Here is a 27,355-nt window from a genome sequence, read left to right as displayed (position 1 = left end):
TCAAAATAAATACACTGTTGAAGTCATTTATTTGAATAGCCGCTCCATCAGAACATTCCTGTTAAAGGGTTGGGGGCAACATGACAGTGGTATGGTCTTTGCTTCTCACTCTAAAGGTACCGAGTTTGACTCCCCATCATGTTTTGTGGCCTTGAGCATCACCTCATCCTAGCTCACTTTGAAGTATAGTACAACTCGCGTACAGTGGCCTCGGCTGCAATGGGAGCTCGGCTACAACAGGAAATGTTTTAATCCCCGTTCTATGGCCTATATAATAATAATTCCCATTATTCATCCCATAGGGGGAATTTGTATCTAGGGTCTATTCCAAGGGAAGACTGGAAAATTGAGCTAGGGCGAGGTGGTGACTTGCTCAAGGCCACACATCGCGGCGGCGGGTGATCGAACTAGGTACCTTTCAGGTACGAAGCAAAGACCGTACCGCTGAGCCACGCTGCCCCTTTAATAACACATGGATATAACGGGGAAATATTTCTTGGAATACAGCAACAGTGGGGGGGGGGGGGGGGGTGTGAGTGGAAAGTTTAGCACCCAGTTGAGAAAAACTACATCCTCAAGAAGAAAAGAGGAAGGCACACATGACACACACAACTGAGGTGGGAGTGGGTGAATTGCAATTATTGTATGTGCGTGACTGACCAATCAACATGCTGATACACAATTTCTCCTTGTAGTTGAATACAGAGAATTATGATATTAAATTATATATTTTGCAACTGAATTGATAATGTTGATAATTTGAAGTTAGAAATAAGTTGAAAATGATAGGATGGCTAATTTTTTTTTTTTCATTTGATTTTTAAGATACGATTCATTTATAAGAGCAATAGTGCAGCCACTTTTATGAACATATCTGGGATCAACATGAAGGATTGATAAAAGCGGGATGTTGATAAAATATAAGAATAATCATTAAAATGAAGTTCAATAATGAAGACAGAAAGGAAGAAATGCGTACTAATTGGTGTAATAGATGGCCCTTTTAAGCGTGTTTTTGGAGGGTAAGGCTAGGTTCAAATTTGAGTTAACCCTCTCCTTACCACCCATAGGAAAATCATCACATTCATTACGATGCAGCCAACATTTTTCTCATTCTAATTTCTTAAGTACATCATTATATTTGAAGAGAAATGTTTGCTATATTTAAATTATATTAACACTGTGTTGAAGAACTCGTTTAGCAGAAAGAAATATTTATTGCACGAACTAACAGCTTATGTGTTTGAGTGAAAAAAAAATCTATTTTTGTATATATTGGGCTTGAAGATTTGGGGACAATCCGGAAAATGGCTGGTAGGGAGAGAGTTAATGCTTAAATGCTTTTATTGAGGAGATTGAGGAGGTCGAATATGATAAGAAAAAGAACTTAACGTACATAAATATTTTCATTTTGATTTGAAGTTTAATCCATGGCCCTGCTCCCAACTACTTGTCAGCTCTTCTTTCTATCTACAATCCGAATCGCTCTCCGCTCATCTACTTCCCTGTACTTGAACCGTTTGATTCCTAAGTCAAATTTTTCACAGCTTGCTTTTGCATATTCTGCTCCTTCTGTGTGGAAAGCTCTTTCAGTGGACACCAGACACCATAATTCTCTCTCCTCCTTTAAAGACAGAGTATTTCCTTTCAGAAAGACAGAGTATTTCCTTTCAGTTTTCTGTGAGTGATTTTGTTGAATGATATATATGAATGCATGTGCATATATGCTTCCGAGCACTTTTGGTGGAAAGGGGCGCTATAGAAATTACGCTTTATTATTATTATTATTATTATTATTATTATTATTATTATTATTATTATTATTATTATTATTATTATTATTATTTATTTATTTTTTATTTTTTTATTTTAAGCTTCTTTTTCACGCTGACATAATACAGGATAAACAAGCAATTTCATGGTTCTCATCACAGGAATCATTGGTTATGAGTTTTGTCATTTCATTTGGGTAATGCTATGACTATGATGTATGATTTGTTGTTGCTTATGCATTTTCAATGGACATTGACTGACTTAACTGATTATTACTATTAGCTGCAAAAATCAAGATGTTCATTGGGAGAAAAGTAGGACCTTGGTACATTTTCAAAACTTGGTGGATGTCAATTTAAATGTGCTGCTCTGTTTAGGATTCATTCAGCTCGACCACCATCTACCAAAACAATAAAAAGAAAAAAAAAAAGATAAAATGAAATAAAGCAGCTTGCACTGCATCATTTTCTTGTTTGTTTTTTTAAAAGACTGGCTGTCAATATCGTCTGAAGATTACGATGGCAATGTGATCTATGTGTTGTACATAACATACAAGTAGCATTGTTACATATTTGTGATAATCCATGGATGTGCTTTTGTATCCATGGGTAAATTTGGTCATTTACTTTAAAAGACATTCCAAATAATCTTAAGCCCAGAACAAATAAAATTATTATGCATTAAGTCGAGGTCACATTTGCATGGACAAATTGTTAAATTTTATATTTACTTATCCTGCATAAATGCCGTAGAAAATAGTTTTTACAACAGACAAGAGATTTCGATATGGAATCGTCCACGTTTTTCTTATTATAGAATTATGATGAGAACGTATCTTTTTCTGTTTCATCACAATAAAATCGAGTTAGACAACACAATAAAAAGTTCGGACTGAGCATGATTATTTTTGTTTATTGTATCAAAACTAGAATGTTTTACAAATTAAAAGTCCAACATTTTAAAAGTTGTCTTTTCACAAAGATAAGCCGAGAGAGAGAGAGAGAGAGAGAGAGAGAGGGAGAGAGGAGAGAGAGAGACTTTACTGATGTCTGATTGCTAGAAATAGTTTGTCCTTTTTCTAGCAGTCAATGTCTGGTAGAACCAAGCTTATCTCAACTATATTATCTTAACGTAAAAATACTTTCAGTCGAAATTTACCAAATATATATATATATATATATTTATATTTGCTCGTTCATGATTTGAAAAATGAAATAAATCCATGTCACACATATTCTAGACACAGGGGGATAAAAAAAAGCTCAATCAAATACATGTTGTAAAGTAGAATTAGTGGTGATGGTAGTAGCTGTAGTTGGTAGCTTCATTAGTGCTTATTTATCAATTTTTATATGTTATATTTATGAGGAAAATATTCTGTTATTAAATTTATCGTGATTTTTAATATGCAAATTACCAAAGTGCAATTTTATTTATACAAATGTATATACTATTATGATAAATAGTTAGTAACAAAATGTTGAACAGAATAAAACTTACTGTTGAAGTTTCAGTCTTTTGTTTAATTAAATCATTTGTCTTTATTTTCTTATTTTTTACAAGGGTATCAACATTCCTTTGATGGTCGACAAAATTGCCATCTCCTCTATCCCTCGATACTATTTGTCTTATTCATATGTCTCTATGTCCTCCTTGGTCTCGAATCAGACCAGTATTTTCCCCATAGACCATTGTGAAATGTAGCTGCCTCCCATCAGAAATGTTAGACAATGAAATCCTGGCCTCCCTCATGACCTCCCATAGTGGACAAGGAGGTACTTACTGTGTCTTCTATCCCCTTATATCTGTTTTCCAATTGCTTTCTGTCTTTGTCTTGGAATGAGATTACTTAGTTTTGTCCTGCTCCTTGTCGGAGTCCTTGGCTGGGAGGGAAACAGTCGAATGTCAAGTCAATAGTTTTGGGAGATGATATTTTTTATCTTGTAAATCATGATATGATATGATATAAGTCCAGATTTATGTAGGCTTTTACAGCCTTTTATCTGCTCTTGTGCATTCGTGAACGTATATAATTCAAGTCTCTCAAAACTGGGCATGCCACATAGTGGAAGGAGGTGTCTGAATTTAACTTTACAAACAGTATTTTTCTGTTTCACAATGAGCATCAAGACGGCACTTGAATGCCTGCAATGAAGGGGCGTCGACAACTGTTGCAGGCAGGCGGTTCCATTTGTCGACTACCCTAACTGAGAAAAAGTTCTGCCTAAGGTTTAGAGAACACCTTTCTTTGGAGAGTTTGAATCTGTGTCCTCTGGTGGTGCTGGTGGAATCAAGATTTAGAGGGCTCGTGCTAACAGAGTATAAATTATGTGTGTATTTGTACGCTTCAATTAGGTCTCCTCTGTCTCTCCTATACTGCATGCTAGGTATTCTTATCTTTTTCAGTCTTTCTGTGTATTCTAGATCTTTGAATCCCGGAATGACCCGAGTTGCGCGTCTTAGAACACTTTCTATGAGGTCTTTGTTTTTCTGTAGTCGTGGTGCCCATGCTACATTGCCAAATTCCAAGTGGGGACGTACAAGTGCAGTGAACAATTGTCTCATGTTATCTCTATCAAGATGAGTGAACGACCTCCTAATGAGACCAACGATTCTGTTTGCTTTATTTACCTGGGTTTCTATGTGCTTAGAGAACCTCAGTTCCTGATCTACTAACACACCTAAATCTTTTTCCTCTTCAGTAGGCTGAAGTATGACAGTCTCGCTAGAGTCATGATTTCTCATTGTGTACTGATGGTGCGGGTTTCTATATCCCAAGTGCAAGACATGGCACTTGTCTGCATTAAACCTAAGCTGCCATTTATCAGCCCACTGTACCAAGCTGTCAAGATCACTTTGGAGCTGAGTTATGAACTCTTCCTTGTCTACTCTAGAGAACACCTTAGTGTCATCTGCATACATTTGGCACAGAGAGTCCACAACGTCTGGAAGATCGTTAATAAATATTACAAACAAAACTGGACCAAGGCAGCTTCCCTGCGGAACACCACTCGATACTGGTGTCCAGTCCGAAAAACATCTCTCTGTTATGCACTGTATTGTTTTGTTTACATATTATATTATATGATTTGTAAACATTTGAGTATCCCTCTTAGTTGGGACCTGTGCTTGTGTCGAGATGACACTTTTAGGTGATCTCAAATAAGTACTTTGATAGTGTGCTCTTGGAATCAACATCTGTTTCCTATTTGTTCTCAGTTCCCCTATGTCTTACTTTTTCTTGGGTGCTTTAATTGTAATTCTAGAACTTTTTACTATCCCATTTTCTTACTTTTTACTGGCGCTGATATGACCTGAATGTTTTGCAAGCGCCGTAAAATCCTTAAAAACAAACAAAACAAACAAACGAATCAGACCAGTTTTTTCCATCATGAAATGGAGTTGCCTCCCATCAGAAATGTTTGACAATGAAACCTGTGAAAAATTCACCAAAACGCTACACATTTATTTATACAGCAGTTCTTTTAACAGGCAGAAAGTAAGAATTGTTTGTGTTAACACCTACTGTAATGGGCAAAGTCCCTTGTGATTATTAAGACATTGAACTTAAACTTGAATTTGGATTTGCCTGGGCAGTGCCTGGAGTCTTTTGATGTATTATTTTGTGAGATATTAGTCATCCTCCATTATGTATTCTGGCATTGCAAGTTATTAGTAAAATATTCATATTGTAACCATCCGAGTTTAGCCTGTTTTGGGTGTAATCCTGTGGCAGTGTGAGTGTGAGACATTTACATGATTTCAGACAAGCTACCAGGATATTGACGTCTATTGCTCCTGGATCTACTTCTGTTCTCTGTATATTAATTCCCTTTGTCTTACGTTTTCCTCTGTTGTCCATTTCATGCTATAGAAACCGGGATAAAGTCCGGCTCAATAGGCCTAATGAAGGCTCTGAAGGACTAAATGTATTTTTGGGGTAACCAGTGTTGTTGAAAAGTTTTCTTTAAATTCATTTTATAGTCTAATAATAGAAATGATAAAAACACAATTCAATGAAACATGAGTCGGATCATGATTTTATTGGATGATTGCTCCAGCGCCATTTAATGGAATCGGAAAAAAAATTATTATTAATAATTTTTAAAATAGTGATCCGAAAAGCCAAATTTTTTGAAAAGTTTATATCTTTTGGAACAATTAACAGTCATATTAAAAACATATGAAGATTTAAGGGGAGGGGCGACACCTGAAATATCGATTTTTGGGTCAAAATATAAAATTTCAGTTTTTTATTTATTATCAAAGAACAATCATTTTTTCACATATTTTCAGCACTTAGATGGTGATTTGGATAATATAAAGTTTGTAAATCGTCTTTCATAACCATGGAAGTCGACATGAAAATACCAAACTTTTCAATTTTTTGTGAGAATTCAACTGAAAATAATAGGACTGAAAAGCATTATAATACATATCGATGTTGTAAATTTTGATATCGATAGTTTAGTCTACTCTTTGCCCGTCTATTTGACACGGTTTCAGTCTCATAAATGTCAGAATATGGGCAGGGGAGGAGTTTAGAAACTGTTAGTCGCGAACAAAGATTGTGTGTCAAACAGCTGATAAGAGGTCAAGTTGTCAGGTAAATACAACGTGATCACGAATGGTGCGATCTGATTGGCTGACCTTGTTCTAGACCTCTGACTCCGCGCCAGGGATTGGATGTTGAGTCAGGGTGAAAGTTCGCCTCTCTTACTATTATATTTTACTACGATTTGTTTACCTTTCGATTGATCAGTTGTTTTATCAAATTTTGACACGTATTCACGTTAATTATCTCTAAATATTTCCAATTTTTACTGGATTATTATAACTATACCTAAAGTGACAAAAAAATCCAAACGTTGGCAACAGTTATTTGCTACAAAAGCCAAGAAAGCAAGAAAGTTATGATGGCTCGTGGTTGATCCGTGGCCACAAATCTTTGATTGGAATTTGGTGTGTGATAGTAGTATTATGATAAAGCGATTCCAAGCAATGCCACAGCGGAAAGAAATGAAATGGGCTATTCTTGCTGGTCTTTACCACGGTTATTACACCAATGACTTCCCTCAACATAGGTATTGTCCTCCTGAACCGGACTCCAGATGCTTTTATAAAAAAATATATTGCTGCCCATGTGTATCTGTTGACACAAGCAGCGTGTAAATACACCTTTGAATTTTGATTTAATTCATGAGCACTTGAAGCCTGTATATGCTTTGTTGAAGTGTTGTGAGATGAAGACAACACAAAATCCAAACGAAAGGTTTCATAATTCTGTTTGGTCAAGATGCCATAAAACATACTTCCATTCTCTAAAAAAAAGTTGAGTTTGGTGCAGAGTATAATTTTGGTCCAACAGAAATAACATCCCTGAAAGTGTCTTTGGGCATCGGTGGACTGGGAGAACACTCCCAGATGTTGAGTCAGCAAGCAGAGTCAAAAAGACTTGACCAGAGCATAAGGGTTGCTCAACACAAAGAGAAAAAAAAGACGCAAAATGAAAGCTCAGACCCGTGAAAAAGCCCAGAGGGAGGCAGAAAAAGAAGACGGGGGACGCTCATACGGTGCTGATATGTTTTGAGCTGGTTGTACCGTTTTGTCTTATTATTTTCATTCATTGTTATCTTTGATCTCGTTTTTCTCAAAATGACATTTTTTAACACTATTTTTTATCTTATTTTGTCATTTATCAATCAATTTGTTTAAAACTTTGCATGTCTAGAGCTATAGTGATTATCTAAAATCATACAGAAGGAATTTTAAATATCTTTATTATTTTTTGAAAAATTGACATTTTTATGTCAAAAAACATGATTTTTATCATACCGAAAAAATATAATTTTAAAAAATTTGTAAATAAAAATCTATTTAAAATATTTAAAAAATGCTCTGTATTTTTTTAAATAATATACAAATATACAACCATGCCAAATTTCAAGAAAATTCCATGGAAACTTATTGAGAAAGTAACTTTTTAAAATAGCACCCAGAGAAGAGTAAAATCCAAGATGGCGGCCGTCACCATGGCAACCGGACACGCCCACCGAAATAAATCACATGGTTCGAATCCATTGGTCATAGGCAATGTCCCAATATAAAAAGATATTGGATATAATCATTATTCTTGAAAATAGTTTCAGGTGTCGCCCCTCCCCTTAACAAATATAATATACTCTGAATGTAAAGGGAAGAAATTCTATTATACAAGCACGCCAACTTATTTCCTGTTATTTCCCTTCCGTTTACACAGAGTAATCAGAATTTGTGTTTAAAACCAAATTATTTGTTTCTTAAATTGATTTTGCTAGGATTCATCCAAGCAGGCTGGAATAGTAACCTAATAATAATGTAGTTAAAACATAATATACAATACTAAAAACTACTCAAGAGTAAAAGTTTGCTACAAAAAATGACATGCTACAAAGACAACGATATTCAATTATTGCTGTAATACTGGTGATCATGAGTTTTCATATAATGAAAACATTTGTGAACGTAGAAAATTTGATATCGAATTGACATTGGCAAAACAAATTAATAGAAATTATTAATTTAAAAAGACTAGAGAATAGATCTATAAGGATGAAAGTATGCTCTGATTAAACAAAAAATGGCAACGTTAAACGCATTTTTTTGCTTTGTTTTAAAGAAATCAAAGTTATGTTTAATCACTATCAAAGGCAGCTTTTATTAAACTATATTACAATATTAAGAAATAGTAAAAATATATAAATTGTGTTGTTTGATTCTTCCATTGGAAAAGATTATAAATAAATAAATGTCATATTTACACAGCACTCGTCTGCAATGTAATTATTATGTTCTAACCGCTTCACAACATTTATTTCTCTTGGGGGGGGGGGGGGGGGGAATTAACATTATATACTGCATTATTAAGAGTGTATAATATGTTTGGACAAAGGCATGTGATATCAAGAGAACTCAGGAATGTTTAGTTTAAAAAATAAAAAATAAATAAAAAGACACACACACAAACACACACACACAAAACAACAACAAAACAAAACAACGATAACAAAGCAAGCACTAAATGTGCTCAAAGCACTTTACAAGGAGTCCCAAACTAACGTGACATGTTGAACGAGACATGATGTTGTAATGTGTTATCGCAATTTTGTTGAAAGGGACAACACTGTTTCTGACCAGGTGCTCATTAAAAAAAAAAAAAAAACAAGATAAACTTGAGTTTTTATATAGAATAATATTCACTAAATGTGTTCAAAGCGTTTTACAAAAATTCTTAAGCCAGCAGCAACACTTAAAATGAAGGACAATGATTTTCAACCGAGACAATGCTGTTACTGACCAAGTGCTCATTTTACACCTGAAAATTGTGAAAAGTGTGAGTAAACGACCTTTTCCAAGGTCTTGCCACCCAAAGTGGGACATAACACACATGACATCCGGGTAACAAGCTTGAATGCCATACCACTAGACCACAAAGCGGCATATATTCCAAGCCAACTGAAGGTTAATTGTCTACCCAAATCCAACGTCATAATTACGGACATGGATTGAAGTCAAAGTGAGTCACTGTGCCACAGACAACACATGCCAAAAGATTAGTAATGTACTCAACACTCTGACGATGAGTCAAAGCTTATAAAATGAATGAACAAGATAAAAGCTAAAAACATGTATTGGAGACGGGAGAGGGACAGTAAAGTCCAACATTGGAAAAGGGGTTTAAAGATTGCATTGATTTAGATTCACCATGAGTAAGAATTTGTTTTAAAATTATTATAAACAATAAAAATAATTGTAAAGGCCACAGTGATAAACAAAAAATGACTTCATTTTGCCATGTAAATCGTGCAAAAAAAATGACCCATCACCATTGAGCTCTTACATTGTCTGTACACGCTGCCCATCACAATGGCAAAAATAAAATGATAATCTAAATGTTATTCATCATTACAATCCAAGGCGGTTAAATTAAGTAATAAATTATATTAGTCACTCAAATAGTTTTCACTTTATGAACACATAGAATTAAAAACACCATTTATTCGTATTATGTAACAAAGAGACAGCTTGTCAAAGAGCTAGAAGCAAAAGAGAAAATAAAATGAAAGAAACTGTGAAATGTCGTGTCAATCATGAAATCAATCTAAGTTAGGCTTGGGCAATTGCTTTCTCCCTTCACCCCTTTCAGCTGCCTTCTTCTTTTCCTCATTCTTGATCATGGTTTCCAGCTCTGCCGATCTTTTCTTATCGATCAGCTCCATCTCTCGAATTTTCTGAGAAGTAAATTTATACAATATTGATATCAAACTGAGTTTAGTTGCGCCAAATTGAAAAAAAATATTTTAAGTTTAAGCTCTTCATAAAAATAAAGAACAAAACATATAAATTAGTTTTCTGTTTTAAACAAGGAGGGATTAATATTTTAATGAAATTTTCCGTGCTCTTATCTTTCCTCTTGATCCTGGTATGTATTAAACGTCATTTTTCAACAGTGAAGAAACTGATCACCATCAAAGTTTGCACTGCACAAAATATAAGTTTTGTATCCAAAGCTAGTATTGTCACTAAAAAATATATTAAATGGTTAATGTGGGTAATGTTGTCTTTGTAGTGAGTTATAATATTCTATAATTAAGCAAATCTATTTCCATTTACATCACTCATAATATCAACATACCTTACCATTTCAGTTACTTTGCTAATGAATTAGTAAACGTAATTTGCAATTGCGTATCGCCCTAATCTCTAATTCAAACACGTTTGAAATATTTTGAAACTTAAAAGCTAACCACTTTATGATGTGAAATTCAAATTTTAAAAATATAAAATTTGCTATTTTCGAAACAAGCTAGTGAGCCAAGACTGGTTTTGATATTAAGGATTGAAAATGTGCTGTTAATTTTTTTAAAATGAGACATCATGCCCATTCAACAGATGGCACCAGTAACCATCAATTGGTAAAATGGGATGAAATAATGTATTAAGATCCAACCTGTGATATTTCTGTAGCTATGATATGTCTGTATTCATCACCCTTGCCGAGTGATTCCATCTCCCTGAGAAATTCTCGCCTGTCTTTGATTTCACCTTGTACTGTAAAGATAAAAATATAAGTCAATGGCTATTAAAGTAAAATCACACACACAAAAATCCAATACATACACACACATACATTTGTTATACCCAAAGCATTCTGAAATGGACAAAATAAACATTTTTTAAAGTCTTCATGTTAACCCTCTCCTAACCCTAACCAACTATAGGAAAATCGTCACATTCGTTATGATATACCCACCATTATTCTTATTCAAATTTCTTTTGAGCAGTGTGTTGAAGAGCATGTTTTGCTAAAGAAATTATGTATCGCAAGAACTTTACTGATATTATATTTGAGTGATAAAATAAATCTATTTTTGTGTTAGTTAGGGGTGAAGTTTTGGGGAAAATCCTGAAAATGGCTGGTAGTAGGGAGAGAGTTAACACACTCAACCCTAACACCGATCATGTCCTTTGTTTACCCGGGTTACTTTTACCCCATGCCTATTAATTACAATGTTTTTGAGACAAATTATAGGCGTAGTCAAAGCTAATGTTTTTAGTTTTTGCATGTTAATGGTAGTTGAATAAAAGTATATGTGCACATGCTCATTTTAAATACATTTTTTCCAATTTTGAAAAATAGTAAAAGTCTCCAGGATTGAGTGAGTTAAGCAGTCCGTTTTGTAGGTACTCACATTCATCAAATCTGTCTGGTAGAGGACTAGGCGGGTCAAGTCGTTCCTGTATTTTTTTCATGGGAATTTTGGGCTGGTCCTCACCGTAAGCCATGATGTTGGCCAGCTTCTCTTTTTCACGGGCTGATCTTGTGACTGGATATGGGGGGGGGGGGGGGGGGGGGGGGGGGGAGGTGCGACGAAGGCAAAAAGTGAATAAAATGATTAGGCAGAAAAAAAAAACAGAAATAATTAATTGATCATTATAAGATTTTTTAATTAAATACAATTCTTTATGATAATGTAGAGAATTTAATTTTACATTTTAATGTTGTGAACTTAATAAAAGTGTGAAAATGAATGTAACGGGGAAGGGGGGGGGGGGGGGGGGAGCGAAGGCAAATAGTGAATAAAATGATATGGCAGAAAAAAAAACATAAATAAATTGATCATCATAAGATTTTTTAATCAAATACAATTTTTTATGATAATGTAGAGAATTATTTCATTTTACGATGTGAATGTTGTGAACTGTGCGGCTTTGTGGTCTAGTGGTATGACACTTGCTTTCCGAATGGAAGGTCCTGGGTTCAAGCCTCGCGCTCGGCACATAGTTGAGTCCTTGGAAAAGGCTCTTTACTCACTATCTCTCACCGTACTCAGGTGTAAAGTGAGTACCTGGCCGTTAATAGCGTTGTCTTTGTCCGAAAAATTGCAATATCGCCTAACAGGCGTCATGTCCCGTCCTACATGTTAAATGTTGCTGTTGACCAGGGACCCCTTGTAAAGCGCTTTGAGCACATTTAGTGGATATTGCGCTATATAAAGCTCATTTTTTTAAAAAAATTTAAACTAGAGATTATAACTAAATAAAAGTGTGAAAATAAATGTAAGCTTCAATTTAATATACGAAAACAGATAAAATGGATGTTTCGGGATTCCCCTTTATCAACAAAACAGGATGAATGAAACACTACACACGAATGAGATAATGTGGTAGTGGCGTTATTAACTCACTCAACTCCAACACCGACTATATCCGTACTTTACCAGGGTTACTTTTACCCCATGCCTATTTATTACATTTTTCTGAAACAAATTATAGGCGTAGTATCAAAGCTAATATTTTTAGTTTTTACATGTTAATGATAGTTTAATAAAACTAACTATGTACAAGCTCATTTTTAATGCATTTTTTCCAATTTTGAAAAGTAGCAAAAATCTCTAGGATTGAGTGAGTTAAGATGAATCAGATTAGTAAAATAAGGACGCAAGTACTCACTTCCTCTTGGGGGGACATAGTCTGGTTTTTCAAATGCTCCCATCGCCTTCATCGTCTCTCTGGGTCGGACTCCACCAGAATAGTTTCTGATGAATAAAGTACCGTGATCTATATCATCATGCATTCGTTCATTGTTTCATGGTGATAACGACGATGATGAAGATAAAATGGATGATGATGATGATGATGATGATAACAATGATATTATGATGGTGATGTTGATGTTGATGATGATGATGATGATGATGATGATGATGATGATGATGATGATGATGATGATGATGATGATGATGATGATAATGATAAGATTGTGATGATGATGGTGATGATGATGATGATGATGATGATGATGATGATGATGATGATGATGATGATGATGATGATAATGATGATGATGAGATAATGATATCATGATGTTGATGATGACGATGCTGATGATAATGATGATGATGATGATGATGATGATGATGATGATGATGATGATGATGATGATGATGATGATGATGATGATGATGATGATGAGATAATGATACTATGATGATGATGATGATGATGATGATGATGATGATGATGACGACGACGACGACGACGATGATGGTGATGATGATGATGATTATGATGATGATGATGATGACGACGACGATGATGATGACGATGATGATGATGATGATGATGATAATGATGATGATGATGATGATGATGATGATGATGATAAAATCAATACATCCACCTACTTGGGGTTGAGTACTTTGGGTGCAGGTGCTCTGTTGTTGACGGCTTTTCTGTGATCTGTTTTTGACGTTGTAGGCGGAACTCGTAGAGGAAGTTTTCCTCCATCTATGTGGACAACAAACAAAAAAATAATAAACAAATAACAATAACAACAAGATAATTGAACGTACCATTGATATAACTGTCTATGACGATGATGATGATAATAATAATGATGATGACGATGACGACGATGACGACGACGATGATGATGATGATAATGATGATGATGATGATGCCGATGATGATGATGATGATGATGATGATGATGATGATGATGATGATGATGATGATGATGATGGTGGTAATGATAATGATATTGATGATGATGATGATGATGATGATGATGATGATGATGATGATGATGACGATAGACATATTACATAAAGAAAGATAACATCATCCCTTTCTCCTCTTCGCCTTTCAAAACATTATTTTAGAAGTCAGAATCCCCTATGAGGTTTTCACCACACGTTCATTTGTTTCGTTAAAAACACGTTTTGAAGAGGGCCATAATGAATACTCACTAATGATTACTCCAAACAAATCGTCCCCAATCAAATCCCTATGAATAATAATCAAAGGCCAACGACTTGGCATCATTAGCCATAGAAATGTTAAACAGAATATTACAGAAGAGCAATTTTCCCCCTTTTTTGTGCTCAAGTGGAGGTTGTTCCTGAAGAAGGTTCACAGTGTTGTTGCGGGCTTGACGTGATGATGATGATGATGATGATGATGATGATGATGATGATGATGATGGTGATGATGATAATGATGATGATGATGATGATGATGATGATGATGATGATGATGATGGTGATGATGATGATAATGATGATGATGATGATGATGATGATGATGATGATGATGATGATGATGATGATGATGATGATGATGATGTTGTCTCCCACAAAACTATCTAGGTCGCATTCAACAGTCTCCCTCTAAGGGAACGATCACACCCAAGAATTAGCAAGCTAGGGACAGAAGAGACCAAAAACAAACAAAACAACAAAAAACATGTGATATAAAAAGGGAAGAACAAGAATAAAGAACTTATCACTGTAAGTCTAAGAGCGCATATTAGGAGGTCTGACAACAGAGCGGCAATCATAAGCTTGATTGATCATTGTTGTGATGGACAAAAAAATATTCCATTGGTTTGAGAGTATTTTTATATCACAACAATGATCCCCTAACAATTGGATTCAATAGTCTGATATCACGTCGCCCAGCAACGGCAGCCATCGTGGTTCTAAACAAAGAAAATCTGTACTTTTTATTCTTCATGCTGTCTAGAATTTTTCATGTCTTTTGATCAGAATGGGTAAAAGTCAAAACATGATCAGATTTATAATGGGTTTTTTTTTCCTCTGGATACGCTTTTATGCTCGTCGGAGAAATATTTCAAAAGGGCGTCCGCCACTGTTCCGATAGTTTAGAGCCAGTTACTAAGTTACCATGCGTCATTACGAGGGAAGTGACGTTACGACTGTTGAAGCGTATTTGGGGCTATCAGACGTCGACTGCAGTCCTCTATTTCATCATTAGATTAATTCAGGAGGCAAAGGGGGGAATATGGAAGCACTGAACGTCTACAGCAAAATATGCCAAAACTATTCCCTCCTTCCAAAGACCTACAGATTTACCTGATAATTAATTAATGAAGAGAAGTTGACACAAGCGACAAGCTACCATTTTGTCAACTAAACACCAGAAAGCTGGTGCGCAAATTCATGACAGAAGGAGAAAAAATGCAAACGCCCCTCTTTTTATGAGAGACTAATTAATTAGCGTGGCTGGTAAATCTATTTGGTAAATCTGAGATCAACGTGATAGAGTGTAGATGATAAAGCGCTGTCTTATTTTATTAGGTGCTTAATATAGATTCAATCATATAATGTCAATAGACTTAGTGTGATATAAAATATATCGTCTTAGACACATCGTGACGCATATGTTTGTACTTGTAGAGAAAATACATAATAATATAATAGAATAATGCTGGCTTAATAATAATAATAATAATAATAATAATAATAATAATAATAATAATAATAATAATAATAATTATAATGATAATGATAATAATAATAATAATAATAATAATAATAATAATAATAATAATAATAATAATAATAATAATAATAATAATAATAATAATAATAATTATAATGATAATGATAATAATAATAATAATAATAATAATAATAATAATAATAATAATAATAATAATAATAATAATAATAATAATAATAATAATAATAATAATAATAATAATAATAATGATGATAATAATAATAACAATAATAATAATAATAATACATGGCATTTATGTCGCGCATTTTTATCACTGTGTGATGCTCAATGCACGTTACAAACTAATATACAAAAGTTATATATATATATATATATATATATATATATATATATATATATATATATATATATATTCATCTTAACAACGCCACTACAACATTATCTCATTCGTCTGTAGTGTTTCATTCATCCTGTTTTGTTGATAACGGGGAACCCCAAAACTTGCATTTTATGTGTTTTCGTATATTAAATTGAAGCTTACATTCAATTTCACATTGTTATTTATTTCTTCGAGCCTCGAGCAGCACCATTTACATTACCCAATAATGTCAACATGGAAATCAGAGAATCGCAACCTCACATCTGCTTAGCCTTTGGAGCACCGAGTACACGAAAAATGAGCATAATATTGAAACTCAAAATAAAAATAAAACATCACCATTTTCGTCATCTGTCATCATCAGAATTTCCATAATCATAGCTACAATCACCACCACCACCACCACCACCACCACCACCCCTAAAACCTCATCAGCTACATTGAGAGATAAATGAAAATTGCCCTTATTATTTCTTACCATCAGGGGTTAACTCTCTCCTTACCCGTTTTTTTTTTCAGAATTTTACCCAAAACTTCATACCCACTCAACACAAAAATAGATTTTCAAAACAGATTAGCAACGAGAATATTCTTTATTTTGTTCAGAAAAATCAGCTCTACAACACAGTGTCGAGTTTGTTTTTTTTTAAACGATTATAACTATAACAAAATGAAATCAGAATTTAAAAAATTGTTGGCTGTATCGTAACGAATGTGACGATTTTCAAATGGGTGGTAAGGAGAGGGTGAAATCACATGACCATTGACGTACGCTGAACACAAACCTTGCGAACGATTAACATCTTTTGTACCCATCGATAATGAGTGATCTCATCTGTCGTTTCCGGCCAATGCCCGTGATTCCCTGACCAAAATCCAGACACGCTAACGAACGACTAACGACCACGAAATAGTCAAAACAATTATTGATGGCAATTATAATTATTGACAACAAAAACCCACGATACGTAATCAGAAGTTGACACATTGTCAATGACGTCACTAGAATAGGGAATGAATCTCGTGTTCATTATCACATTCAACATATTATTATGCCAACTCGGGAACACTCTGCCGCGTGTCTTTATTTAAATTTTCTTGTCCTAACTACGGCGATTTGGTAAAGCCAAGTTGGAACAATATAATATTATAGATAGAACGAAGTTGCTGTCACTCAGGTCTTTGTTATTGTTTTTGCCATCCGCGTTTATGTGTAATTCTCTCTAAACTGTATTATCCAGACTATAAAAGTTCTTGGTTACACAGAGTTTTGTGTGTTGGTCCGTTATACTTCCGGATGGCAATGTCGTGAGCTTCTTAGCCAAGCGCACACTATCTATATAATGGGAAGGTCGCCAGATGTTAGCGTGGTATTTCTTGTTTGTTTGTTTTTTAATTGTTTTGGTCGGTGGGGGGGGGGGGGGGTTGGATTTTGTTTTGTTGTTGTTTTGTTTCATATTTTTTTAAACCTTTTGTTGTTGGTATATATATATATATATACTCTCTCTCTCTCTCTCTCTCTCTCTCTCTCTCTCTCTCTCTCTCTCTCTCTGTGTGTGTGTGTGTGTGTGCGCGCGTGCGTGTGTGTGACACAGACAGAGAGAGAGTGTGACACACACACAGAGAGAGAGAGAGAGAGAGAGAGAGAGAGAGAGAGAGAGAGAGAGAGAGAGGTATGGAAGGATTTCGATTTGCGCATCTAATATTCCTGCGGCGGCGAAACAACGTCCGATGAAGACCATTGTTTAAAACAGTCGGAGTCGGAGTCTAGTTGTCAAACCGTCTTTGAGTCCCGATAAGGTAATAATTAAAGTACACTCAACTCACAAGCAAGGAAACATGTTTGAATCCCGGACATTCAAGTCTAACAACATTAGTAGTTTCAGTCAGCACGGAATCCAATTAAAGCTACAGTGATAAAATTTATGAATTGGTCAAATCTCCCGCCATGCTTAGCAGGAATTAGGCGGTTAAAATTTAAGATAAATAAAAGAAATATAACGAAAAATAAATAAATAGCGTGGCTCAGCGGTATGGTCTTTGCTTCGTACCCTAAAGGTATCGAGTTCGATCACCCGCCGCTACACTGTGTGGCCTTAAGCAAGTCACCTCGCCCATGCTCAATTTGCGGCGCTGCACTGCGGCTGACTGGGTTATTCAAGTCTTCCCTTGGAATAGACAGAGACAAATTTCCCTTATGGGATGAATAAAGGGAATTTTTAGTTTTCTTTAAATTTTTAAATATAAATCTCCCGCATTGCTTAGCAGACACTAGGCGGTCGTAATTTTAATACCATGTGCAATATTGTAAGAAAGCTTTCAGAACAACTGCGTGAAATCACCAAGGAAACTGACATTACAAACACGGATTGCTGCGACAGCCCTTTGCACAACATTGCCAAATGCCATCGTCTAGAGATTATGGGATGTAAGCTATGTATTTCATGCGAGTGATGTTGATAAGATTAACCCAGCAGGTAGTCTAAGTGAGAAAATTTATCTTACTGTCTTACAGGCAATACCATGCATACTATGAGAGAACTCTTCAAATCTTCAAAACGAGCTGTTTATTTACATTAAGGCCCTTCTGAGAAAAAAAAAAACAACTTAATAATTAGAATTATGACTTAAGTGTAGCCCAATCCCCTTGGAGGGAATAATTGAGCTTTTTTTAGCTTTATATAGCGCAATATCCACTAAATGTGCTCAAAGCGCTTTACAAGGGGTCCCTGGTCAACAGCAACATTTAACATGTAGGACGGGACATGACACCTGTAAGGCGATATTACAATTTTTCGGACAAAGACAACGCTGTTACCGGCCAGGTACTCATTTTACACCTGAGTGCAGTGAGAGAATGTGAGTAAAGAGCCTTTTCCAAGGACTCAACTATGCGCCGAGCGCGAGGCTTGAACCCAGGACCTTCCGATCCGAAAGCAAGTGTCATACCACTAGACCACATAGCCGCACAATAATTGAAACAATTACTCAAGGGCGGTTTACTCTCTGGAGATTTTTTGCTTTACGTCTACCTGATTTTTTTTGCCAATGATATCGCTTTTTCCGGTGATGTCTTACTACCTTACTGGCAATTTACACCAGTGTGGGTTGGACCCGCGATCTCAAGTAGTCGGGAAGAGAGGGCTCTAATAATGACTAGGGTTAGAGACGATCTTTTTTGGGATCGTGGATAGCTCATACGGTAGAGTCTCCCAGGCCAGGCGAAGTTGTCGTACCAGTAAGGTCGCGGGTTCAAACCCCATCACCGCCGCGAAATTTTTATTCTCTATTGTCTTCTGGCACTCTCCTAATCACTTCATCTCTTGTTGTGGCAATTTACACATACCTTAAGACAATCCTACCTCAAGTCTTCAAAATGAGATGTCTATTATTTTAAGTTTATTGGTATTATCTAACAAGACACAACCTCAACATTGGACCAAAAGAAAATCAAATGTGACACTTTACAGTAAATCCGTCTTATGAGAAACGCGTTTGCTAAGTAAGCTATGTGTGCATGGAATGTGATGGCAGCATATCCAAGGGTTTTATGGGCGATTAGTGAACATAAGAAAGGGTGCTCATGCCTTAAAATCAAGTCGTTTCGCAAAAGTGGCAAAAGGCCATACGCAATAAATTCACACGTGTTGAGAGTAAGCTATTTGATTGACAAATCATCCTGGATGAAAGGCTGGTTTTGGACAAAGATGCTAACAAAGATCAGGAAGTAGATGCGATTCAGGAGATGAGGTAACAGACCCAAAATACTCGTCCTGGATCGACAGAGAGCCTGATAGTTATTTTTTTTTTAATGAATGAAAGGAAGAGCGAGAAGCAAACAAAAACAAACAAAAAAGTCCTACATTTATACAGAACAGGGTTATTATTTTGCCGCTGTTTAAAAAAACACAGTATATGCAATGGTAACCCAATAGCAGATACTGTGTTCTTCAATAAAACGGCAGTATTGATACCCTACATAAGCATTATCTTAACACTAACCCAAGACACAAAGAGAGAAAAGATAATTCTTACCTTTAATGGATTTCTCTAAATGTCTTTGTTGAAAGTTTGTCAACTTGGATTCCCTCATCATGTCTAAATGTACAAAATAAAATCCAAATAAGGGATCAATGACAAAGAAAACAGAAAGAGAATCCATTTGCAATTCTACGGAAATGAATATGGTAATAAATAATTGAATATCACTAGAAACATTTATAGAATGCATTCCATGGTTTCATAATGCACAATGAGATTCACAATGTTTCATCAATTCCCCAGCAAGCCATATATGGAACTAAGTTGTTATTTTGTTCAGCGGAACTTGTTTGTGTTACATATCTTTTTTTGTACTAGCCCTCTTACAATAGCAATCACTGCGGATAGAAAGGTACTCATTTAAACTCTGGTCGAGTGAGAAAATATAAAAAGTATCTTACCCAAGGGCAGAACACTTGTATCAGAGTTTTATAATCACTGCCACCCATTGAATCACTAACCATAACCAACATTGAGGAATCGACATAATATAAGTATATTTAGAACTTAGAGATTTATAAGAAAGTAATTTCCTTTTCATAAATAAAATATGGCACATTCTTCATCTTCAATGTCTTTTACACAAAACAATTAAAATGATGAGAATATTATAGATAATCAGTTTTACACCCCTCACACTGAATTAAAAACACTGGGATGAGACATTTTAAATTTACAAGAAAAATATAAAAGGGGTTCAAACTTTGAAACATGTTTTGATTTAATCGTTGTTTTTTTTAATTTGTTATCGCTATTTTTTTTAGTATTGTGTGTCAAAATCTGTTCATAAAATGTTAAAATCATTGACTGTATTTGTGAGACTGATCGATAAAGTGTATATTTTAAAAAATACACAGGTTACACATAATTCACTTTTTGCGTTCAGTTTTTCTTTTACTTTGAGTTTTCTTCTTGTTAATACATAAATCATTTTTTATGAAACGAACAAATCCTTTAGTTTCTTTTATACCATTTCCTCGTAACATTGAATTCGACTATTCTTTTCTTTAGTTTTACCTTTATTGACAACATCTGATTGCAGAATGAAAACGCATTGATGTATGACTCAAAATGTGTGAGAGAGAGTTAAGGCCAAAATAAGAATTAAATACAATTTTAAGATGATGGATCACAGTTGAAATTATGATTAAATATAAAACATACCTTAAAGCTGGAGCTTTTATATTAAACGATATCCAATAAACATACTCAAAGTGCTTTAGAAAGTATCCCAACCCAACAGTAACACTTAATACAAAGGACGAGACATGATGCATGTGTGGCGATATTGCAATTTGGTTTCAACAGATGCGAAGCAATAGACCTTTCAAACAACAAAATAAAAGTTGCGTTTAAGGTTTTTAAAAAATAAAATTTACTTCTAGTATGACAAGATTAAATATCACCACAGGACAGGAGGCTCTGTAGCATAATAGTTAAGCTGTTAGATTCTACCCTAGGAGGTCCAAAGTTCGAATCCCAATGAGAACATTTTAAAAAATTATTTCTTTATTTTATTTTACATGTTTTAAACATTATAATATTTTTAAAATTAATTAATAAAAATTCATTGTTAGCATCAACATCATCATCATCATTATTATTATTATTATTATTATTATTATTATTATTATTATTATTATTATTATTATTATTATTACAGTTCATTCCGCTTAATCGCACATCGGTTAATCGAACACTTCACTATACTTATTCTACACATTTCCTAAAAACTGAATTTTTTCTTTATAATCGCTCTGCTTAATCGAAAACCTTCTCCCACTTAATTGCTACATCTGGATTCCATCTTGATTGCAGAAAAATTTCTGAAAAATACACACAAAAAAGTAATGATTCGATCGATTCATTCCCATGGACAACAATATATGAATGAACCCATCAGAGTTGAACTGATATCTCAGGAGCTACTGGACTTCGTTCAGCCACATAAAAGACAATGCCTGGATAATGAAGACGAGGATGAGTCATTGGAATGTGACACGACACTAAAAAACTTGACATGGTGGACAAACTACATCGCTTTATCCAACAAGATTGCTTGGCAGAATTATGATCTATCAACATTGGCCAGATTGGAGACAGGGGTTTATAAACAGCTTGCACATAATAGAAAGCAACCAACGCTTCACGATTACTATTCTTACAAACAATAATGCCACATTCTGTTGTCGATAAAACATGAAGTATCAACAAAAAAAAACAAACAACAACAACAACAAAAAACCTGAAGAATAACAGAAACAATTTTTAAAAACAACAAACAAAACAGCAACAACAAAAAAAAACACCTTCTAGGAGGGCATATCTTGAACATGACGGTCCCAAGCCCATAGAAACTCAGACAGGAAGGTCCTACATGAATGGCACATGATATCTGGTACTTAGATGCTATTTTAGCTTCTCCACTTCATCGCACACTCCACTTAACTAACCTAACCTTCTGAGGGTGTGCGATTAAGCGGAGTCAACTGTATTATTATTATTATTATTATTATTATTATTATTATTATTATTATTATTACTATTATTATTATTATTATCATTATTATTATTATTATTATCATTATTATTATTATTATTAATATTATTATTATTATTATCATCATCATTATCAGCATCATCATTAGTATTACTCCTATTATTTCTTTTTTCTCTCTGAAACTTGTCGTTATCATTATCATCATTACTATCCAGGCTTTTTAAAAAGCTTTGTTTCTTCTCTTTTGGAAATTAATGCACGATATTACTGTTTTCTTGAGTTACAATCAACACGAGCACAATTATTGGTAATTAATCTCCTTGTTTTGTATTCGTTCTTTTCTCTTCTTTTTTTTTTTTTTTTTATTTTTTTTTTTTTTGGTTGTTGTTGTGTTTTGTTTTTTTTATTTTTTTTTTTTTGTTTTTTGATTTCTTGTTTATGGTACTGCTGCCAATTAGAAAGTGTAATACATGACTATCTACCATCTACAAATTGACACTCAATGAAAGCAAAATTGTCTACTTAAGTCACATTAGGGCAAGTTCTCAGTAGGCAAATAAATAGATCACACTTTTTTATCAATACATTTCAATCTATTAAACGTTCCTTCAATCCCACTGACTGAAAATCGTGCAAATTATTCTATTGAGAAACGATAGTCAGTATTCACAATTCAAACGAGCAAAAAGAAACTGAAGAATGCCTGCACGGGCTTTTATAATTTATAGCCAGTTACGTCACAAACACACAAGAAGATAGAATACATAAGAGTCACGAACCCAATGTACTTCATGGACATAAAACAGTTCACAACAACAACACAGCTGGGAACAACAACAAACCAGAACACAGAACAAATTCAGTCCCAATAAGTGAGAAAGAGGAGAGGAGTGGAGAGACGAGTCTGTCATCTATCTAGGGCTAGACGTCAGAGGAACTAAAACAACGGCAATAAAACATTTATTTTTTGTGGCTCTCTCGTTAATATATATTTCAAGCTAATAAATCAAACCTTTAAGCAAGTTATGGGTCTCCTTGCTGTAGACCACTTGCGGTGTATTCCAAAATCCTCCTTGCCCCGACATTTTGACGCTTTCTGGCTGCTATGGAGCGATTTCCGGAAAAACCATCGTGTTCAAACAAATCATTTCGACTATTCAATTGGTCATATCTTAATTTCGCTATATTATTATCTTTTACAGATTGTCATGAGTGAGGCTGTGAGGCGGTGTTGCATCATTTTCGTTCCTCAAGTCAGGATAAAAAAAAGAAACTCATTCAATTAACAGGCATCTATATCTAAGATATAGCCCAATTTCTTTCTCAGATCTCTAGATGTTGGTGCGGTTTATCAGCAGCAATGGCATTGTGCTCGTAGGACAATTATTATTATTACTATTCTTTATAATAATTATTAATATGGTTAATATTATTATCATCATCATCATCATCATCATCATCATCATCATCATTATTATTATTATTATTATTATTATTATTATTATTATTATCATCATCATCATCATCATCATCATCATCATCATTACTACTACTACTACTACTACTACTACTACTACTACTACTACTACTACTACTACTACTATTAATAATAATAATAATAATAATAATAATAATAATAATAATAATATATAATAATAATAATAATAATAATAATAATAATAATATAATAATAATAATAATAATAATAATAATAATAATAATAATAATAATAATGATAATAATAATAATACAACTACTACTACTACTGCTACTACTACTACTACTACTACTACTACTACTACTACTACTACTACTACTACTACTACTACTACTACTTTTGGGGTTGGTTTTTTTTTTTTTTTTTTCTTTTGGTTATTGTTGGGTTTTATTTTGGGGGTGGGGGGGGGGTTGTTGTTGTTTCGTTTTGGGGTTTGTTTTTTTTTTTTTTTTTTGTTTTGTACTGTTTTGTTTTTTTTTTTGGGGGGGGGGGGGGGGGTTGGTTTTTTGGGGGTTTTTTCTTTTATTATAAATTTCTTTCGTTTGTTTGTTTTGTTTTTTGTTTTTTATTCTTTTTTGTGTTGTTTATTTTTTGTTTTGTTGTTCTTTTTTCCATATTTTTTTTTTGTTTGTTTTTGTTCTTGTGTTTGATTGCTTATTTGTAGTTGTTTTGTTTGGAGGGGGGTTGTTGTTTTTTTTAATGTAGTTCTTTATCGTTTAAAAAAATTATTATTATCATTTATTTTTTGTTCCTTATTTAAATTTTTGTTTTTGCTTTTTGTTTTATTTTTGTTGGGTTTTTATTGTTTAGTTAAACAAATCTATTCATAATCGAAGAGAGCTCATGTTATTTATCCTTCAATAGGATTCAACAGTCGTAACGTCACTTCCTTCCTAATGACGCATGGTAACTTAGTAACACTGGCTCTAAACTATCGGAACAATGGCGGACGCCCGTATGTAATATTTCTCCGGCGAGCATAAAAGCGTATCTAGAGGAGAAAAAAAAACACAAATTTGATCATGTTTTGACTTTTACACATTCTGATCACAAGACATATGAAAAGTTCTAGCCAGGTTGAAGAATAAAAAGAAATGATTTTCTTTGTTTAGAACCAAGATGCCCGCGTTGCCGGGCTGCGTGACATCAGACTACTGAATCCAATTGACATTAAAAACCGATTTCACCCTGTTATTATGTTGCCTCTTGTGAAATAACGATCAGAAAAAGAAAAAAATAATAGAATTGTAGGGTGGTTTCATCTCGTTAAGAGCAATTCGGGATAATTGAAAGCACCATAACTATTAAGTTCGAAAATCGACTCAGATGTGAATGAATAGCTGGCAACAGGTGGTGACTTACAATGTAAAAGTATTAAAATACAAAAAAAGGACGCCTTGATAGCAAACTCGTACTGTATGAAATGGAAAGGTGGTTCATAATGGCCTGATGGGGAAATGTTGTATGAAGCGTTGAGCATGGTATACCGTACTAAATCGCTTTATTTATTTATTTATTTATTTATTTATTTATTTATTTATTTATTTATTTATTTATTTATCTATTGATTTATCTAATTATTTATTGTATTAATCTATTTATTTATCTATTTATTAAAGGATGACGCAGTACATAAGCTTGTTTCGTTTGGCAGTTACAGAGGCCACTTCTAGAAGGGATAAGCAATGATGATGATGCTTTATTCATTCATTCATTCATTCTTTCATTCATTCATTCATTCATTAGTGTATCTGTCTCTCCAATATTAAAATGTGCACGGAAGATTTTGCCTTACATTATCATGATATTTACAAGTCATAATATTATTAGAAAGGAGTACGGTTATGGCTTTAAAGTATTAATATTGCTTTGGACAATGATTTGCATTGACTGGGAGTGTAATTTCCATTGCAACAATGAGATTATTACATTTGGGCTTGTAGGCTGCAATTGATGCTATGCGTTTCGATAAATATTCACATCCGCCAGTCGTAAATAGCGTGCCAACGCACCAAAATGTATGTTACCTTGACAGATTGATAACATTTATTGAGAATTAATCACAAAAACGACCGTCTAAAAACAATAACAAAAAGCTTCGTGATGTCAATTTAGTTCCTTCTATATCAGTACACGAAGATGTTACCCAATAGATGCTGTGCGCTTGGCTAAGAAACTCACAACATTTCCATCCGGAAATATAACGGACCAAGACACAAAACTATCTATGTATAACATTGAACGTTTATAGTCTGGTTAATGCAGATTAGTGAGAATTACTTATAGACATGGATGGCAAAAAAAAAAAATAAAAAAAAAAAACAATAACAAAGACTTGAGTGATGTTAACTTCGTTCTATCTATAAATTACTTACTTATTCCCCTTCATTCACAGGGGAGCACATAACCTCCGCTATCCTGATCTGCTCTTTCTTCTCCTGTTTTTTGTGTGGTGGATTCAAAAAAAAAAAAAGCTGAGCTTTATATAGCGCAAGATCCACTAAATGTGCTCAAAGCGCTTTACAAGGGGTCCCTGGACAACAGCAACATTTAACATGTAGGACGGGACATGACGCCTGTTAGGCGATATTACAATTTTTCGGACAAAGACAACGCTGTTAACGGCGCTGTTTACACCTGAGTACGGTGAGGTAAAGAGCCTTTTCCAAGGACTCAACTATGCGCCGAGTGCGAGGCTCGAACCCAAGACCTTCCGATCCGAAAGCGAGTGCCATACCACTAGACCACATAGCCGCACGATTCGATTTATGCCCGTAAAGTTATTGATAAACTCGTCGTTGATGAGTCCTTGTCTTACCTCCATGACCATCATTGATTTCGTTAAAACCGTCAGGAAGATCATATTATCGTCACCCTCATCCTCATCGCCTCATTTACATAATCATCATTATCATTATCATTAATTATAACCACAGTCACCACCACCGCCATCACAACCACCACCACCATCATCAGAATCATCATCATCATCATTATCATCATCATCATCATCACCATCATCATCATCATCAGCAGCAGCAGCAGCATCTTCATCATCATCATTGTCGTCGTAGTCGTTGCCACTTTTCTCAACAGCAGTAATATCTGTGACGACGACAACAACAGTAGTCGTGTACTACAGCTTCATCTAAATTCATCTCATGTCAAGTTTTACTGCGCACTTTTACTAACTGTTATAACTTAATATGAAAGGAAAAAAATGCTCTTTACAGTGCTCTTTATTTCCACCAGTGAGCTCCGTGGGAGCCAAATTTCCTTGTATGCGGGGCAAGCCGTACGACATGCACCTATTATGTGCGTATACTCTTACGATTCCCATCACGTCTCATCGCCAGCT

The 27,355-nt window shown here is 34.4% G+C and overlaps 1 protein-coding gene across 1 annotated transcript; it reads right to left on the bottom strand.

The window, feature by feature from the left end:
• Window positions 1-7,536: 7,536 nt before the first annotated feature.
• Window positions 7,537-23,600, bottom strand: LOC144973731 (UPF0193 protein EVG1 homolog). The gene is made up of 7 exons (XM_078916561.1): window positions 23,512-23,600; window positions 19,994-20,056; window positions 13,500-13,602; window positions 12,766-12,851; window positions 11,505-11,639; window positions 10,763-10,863; window positions 7,537-10,043 (listed from the first exon to the last, which is right to left on the bottom strand). Exons 1-7 carry the CDS (start codon window positions 23,582-23,584, stop codon window positions 9,909-9,911), a joined length of 696 nt encoding a protein of 231 aa, XP_078772687.1. The 5' UTR covers window positions 23,585-23,600; the 3' UTR covers window positions 7,537-9,908.
• Window positions 23,601-27,355: the final 3,755 nt, after the last annotated feature.

The sequence above is a fragment of the Berghia stephanieae genome, chromosome 5 (assembly GCF_034508935.2).
Source record: "Berghia stephanieae isolate SIO BIC M18660-M18661 chromosome 5, UCSD_Bste_1.3, whole genome shotgun sequence".
In the NCBI taxonomy this organism is placed as follows: domain Eukaryota; kingdom Metazoa; phylum Mollusca; class Gastropoda; order Nudibranchia; family Aeolidiidae; genus Berghia; species Berghia stephanieae.
This window is presented reverse-complemented; position numbering and strand designations above follow the sequence as displayed.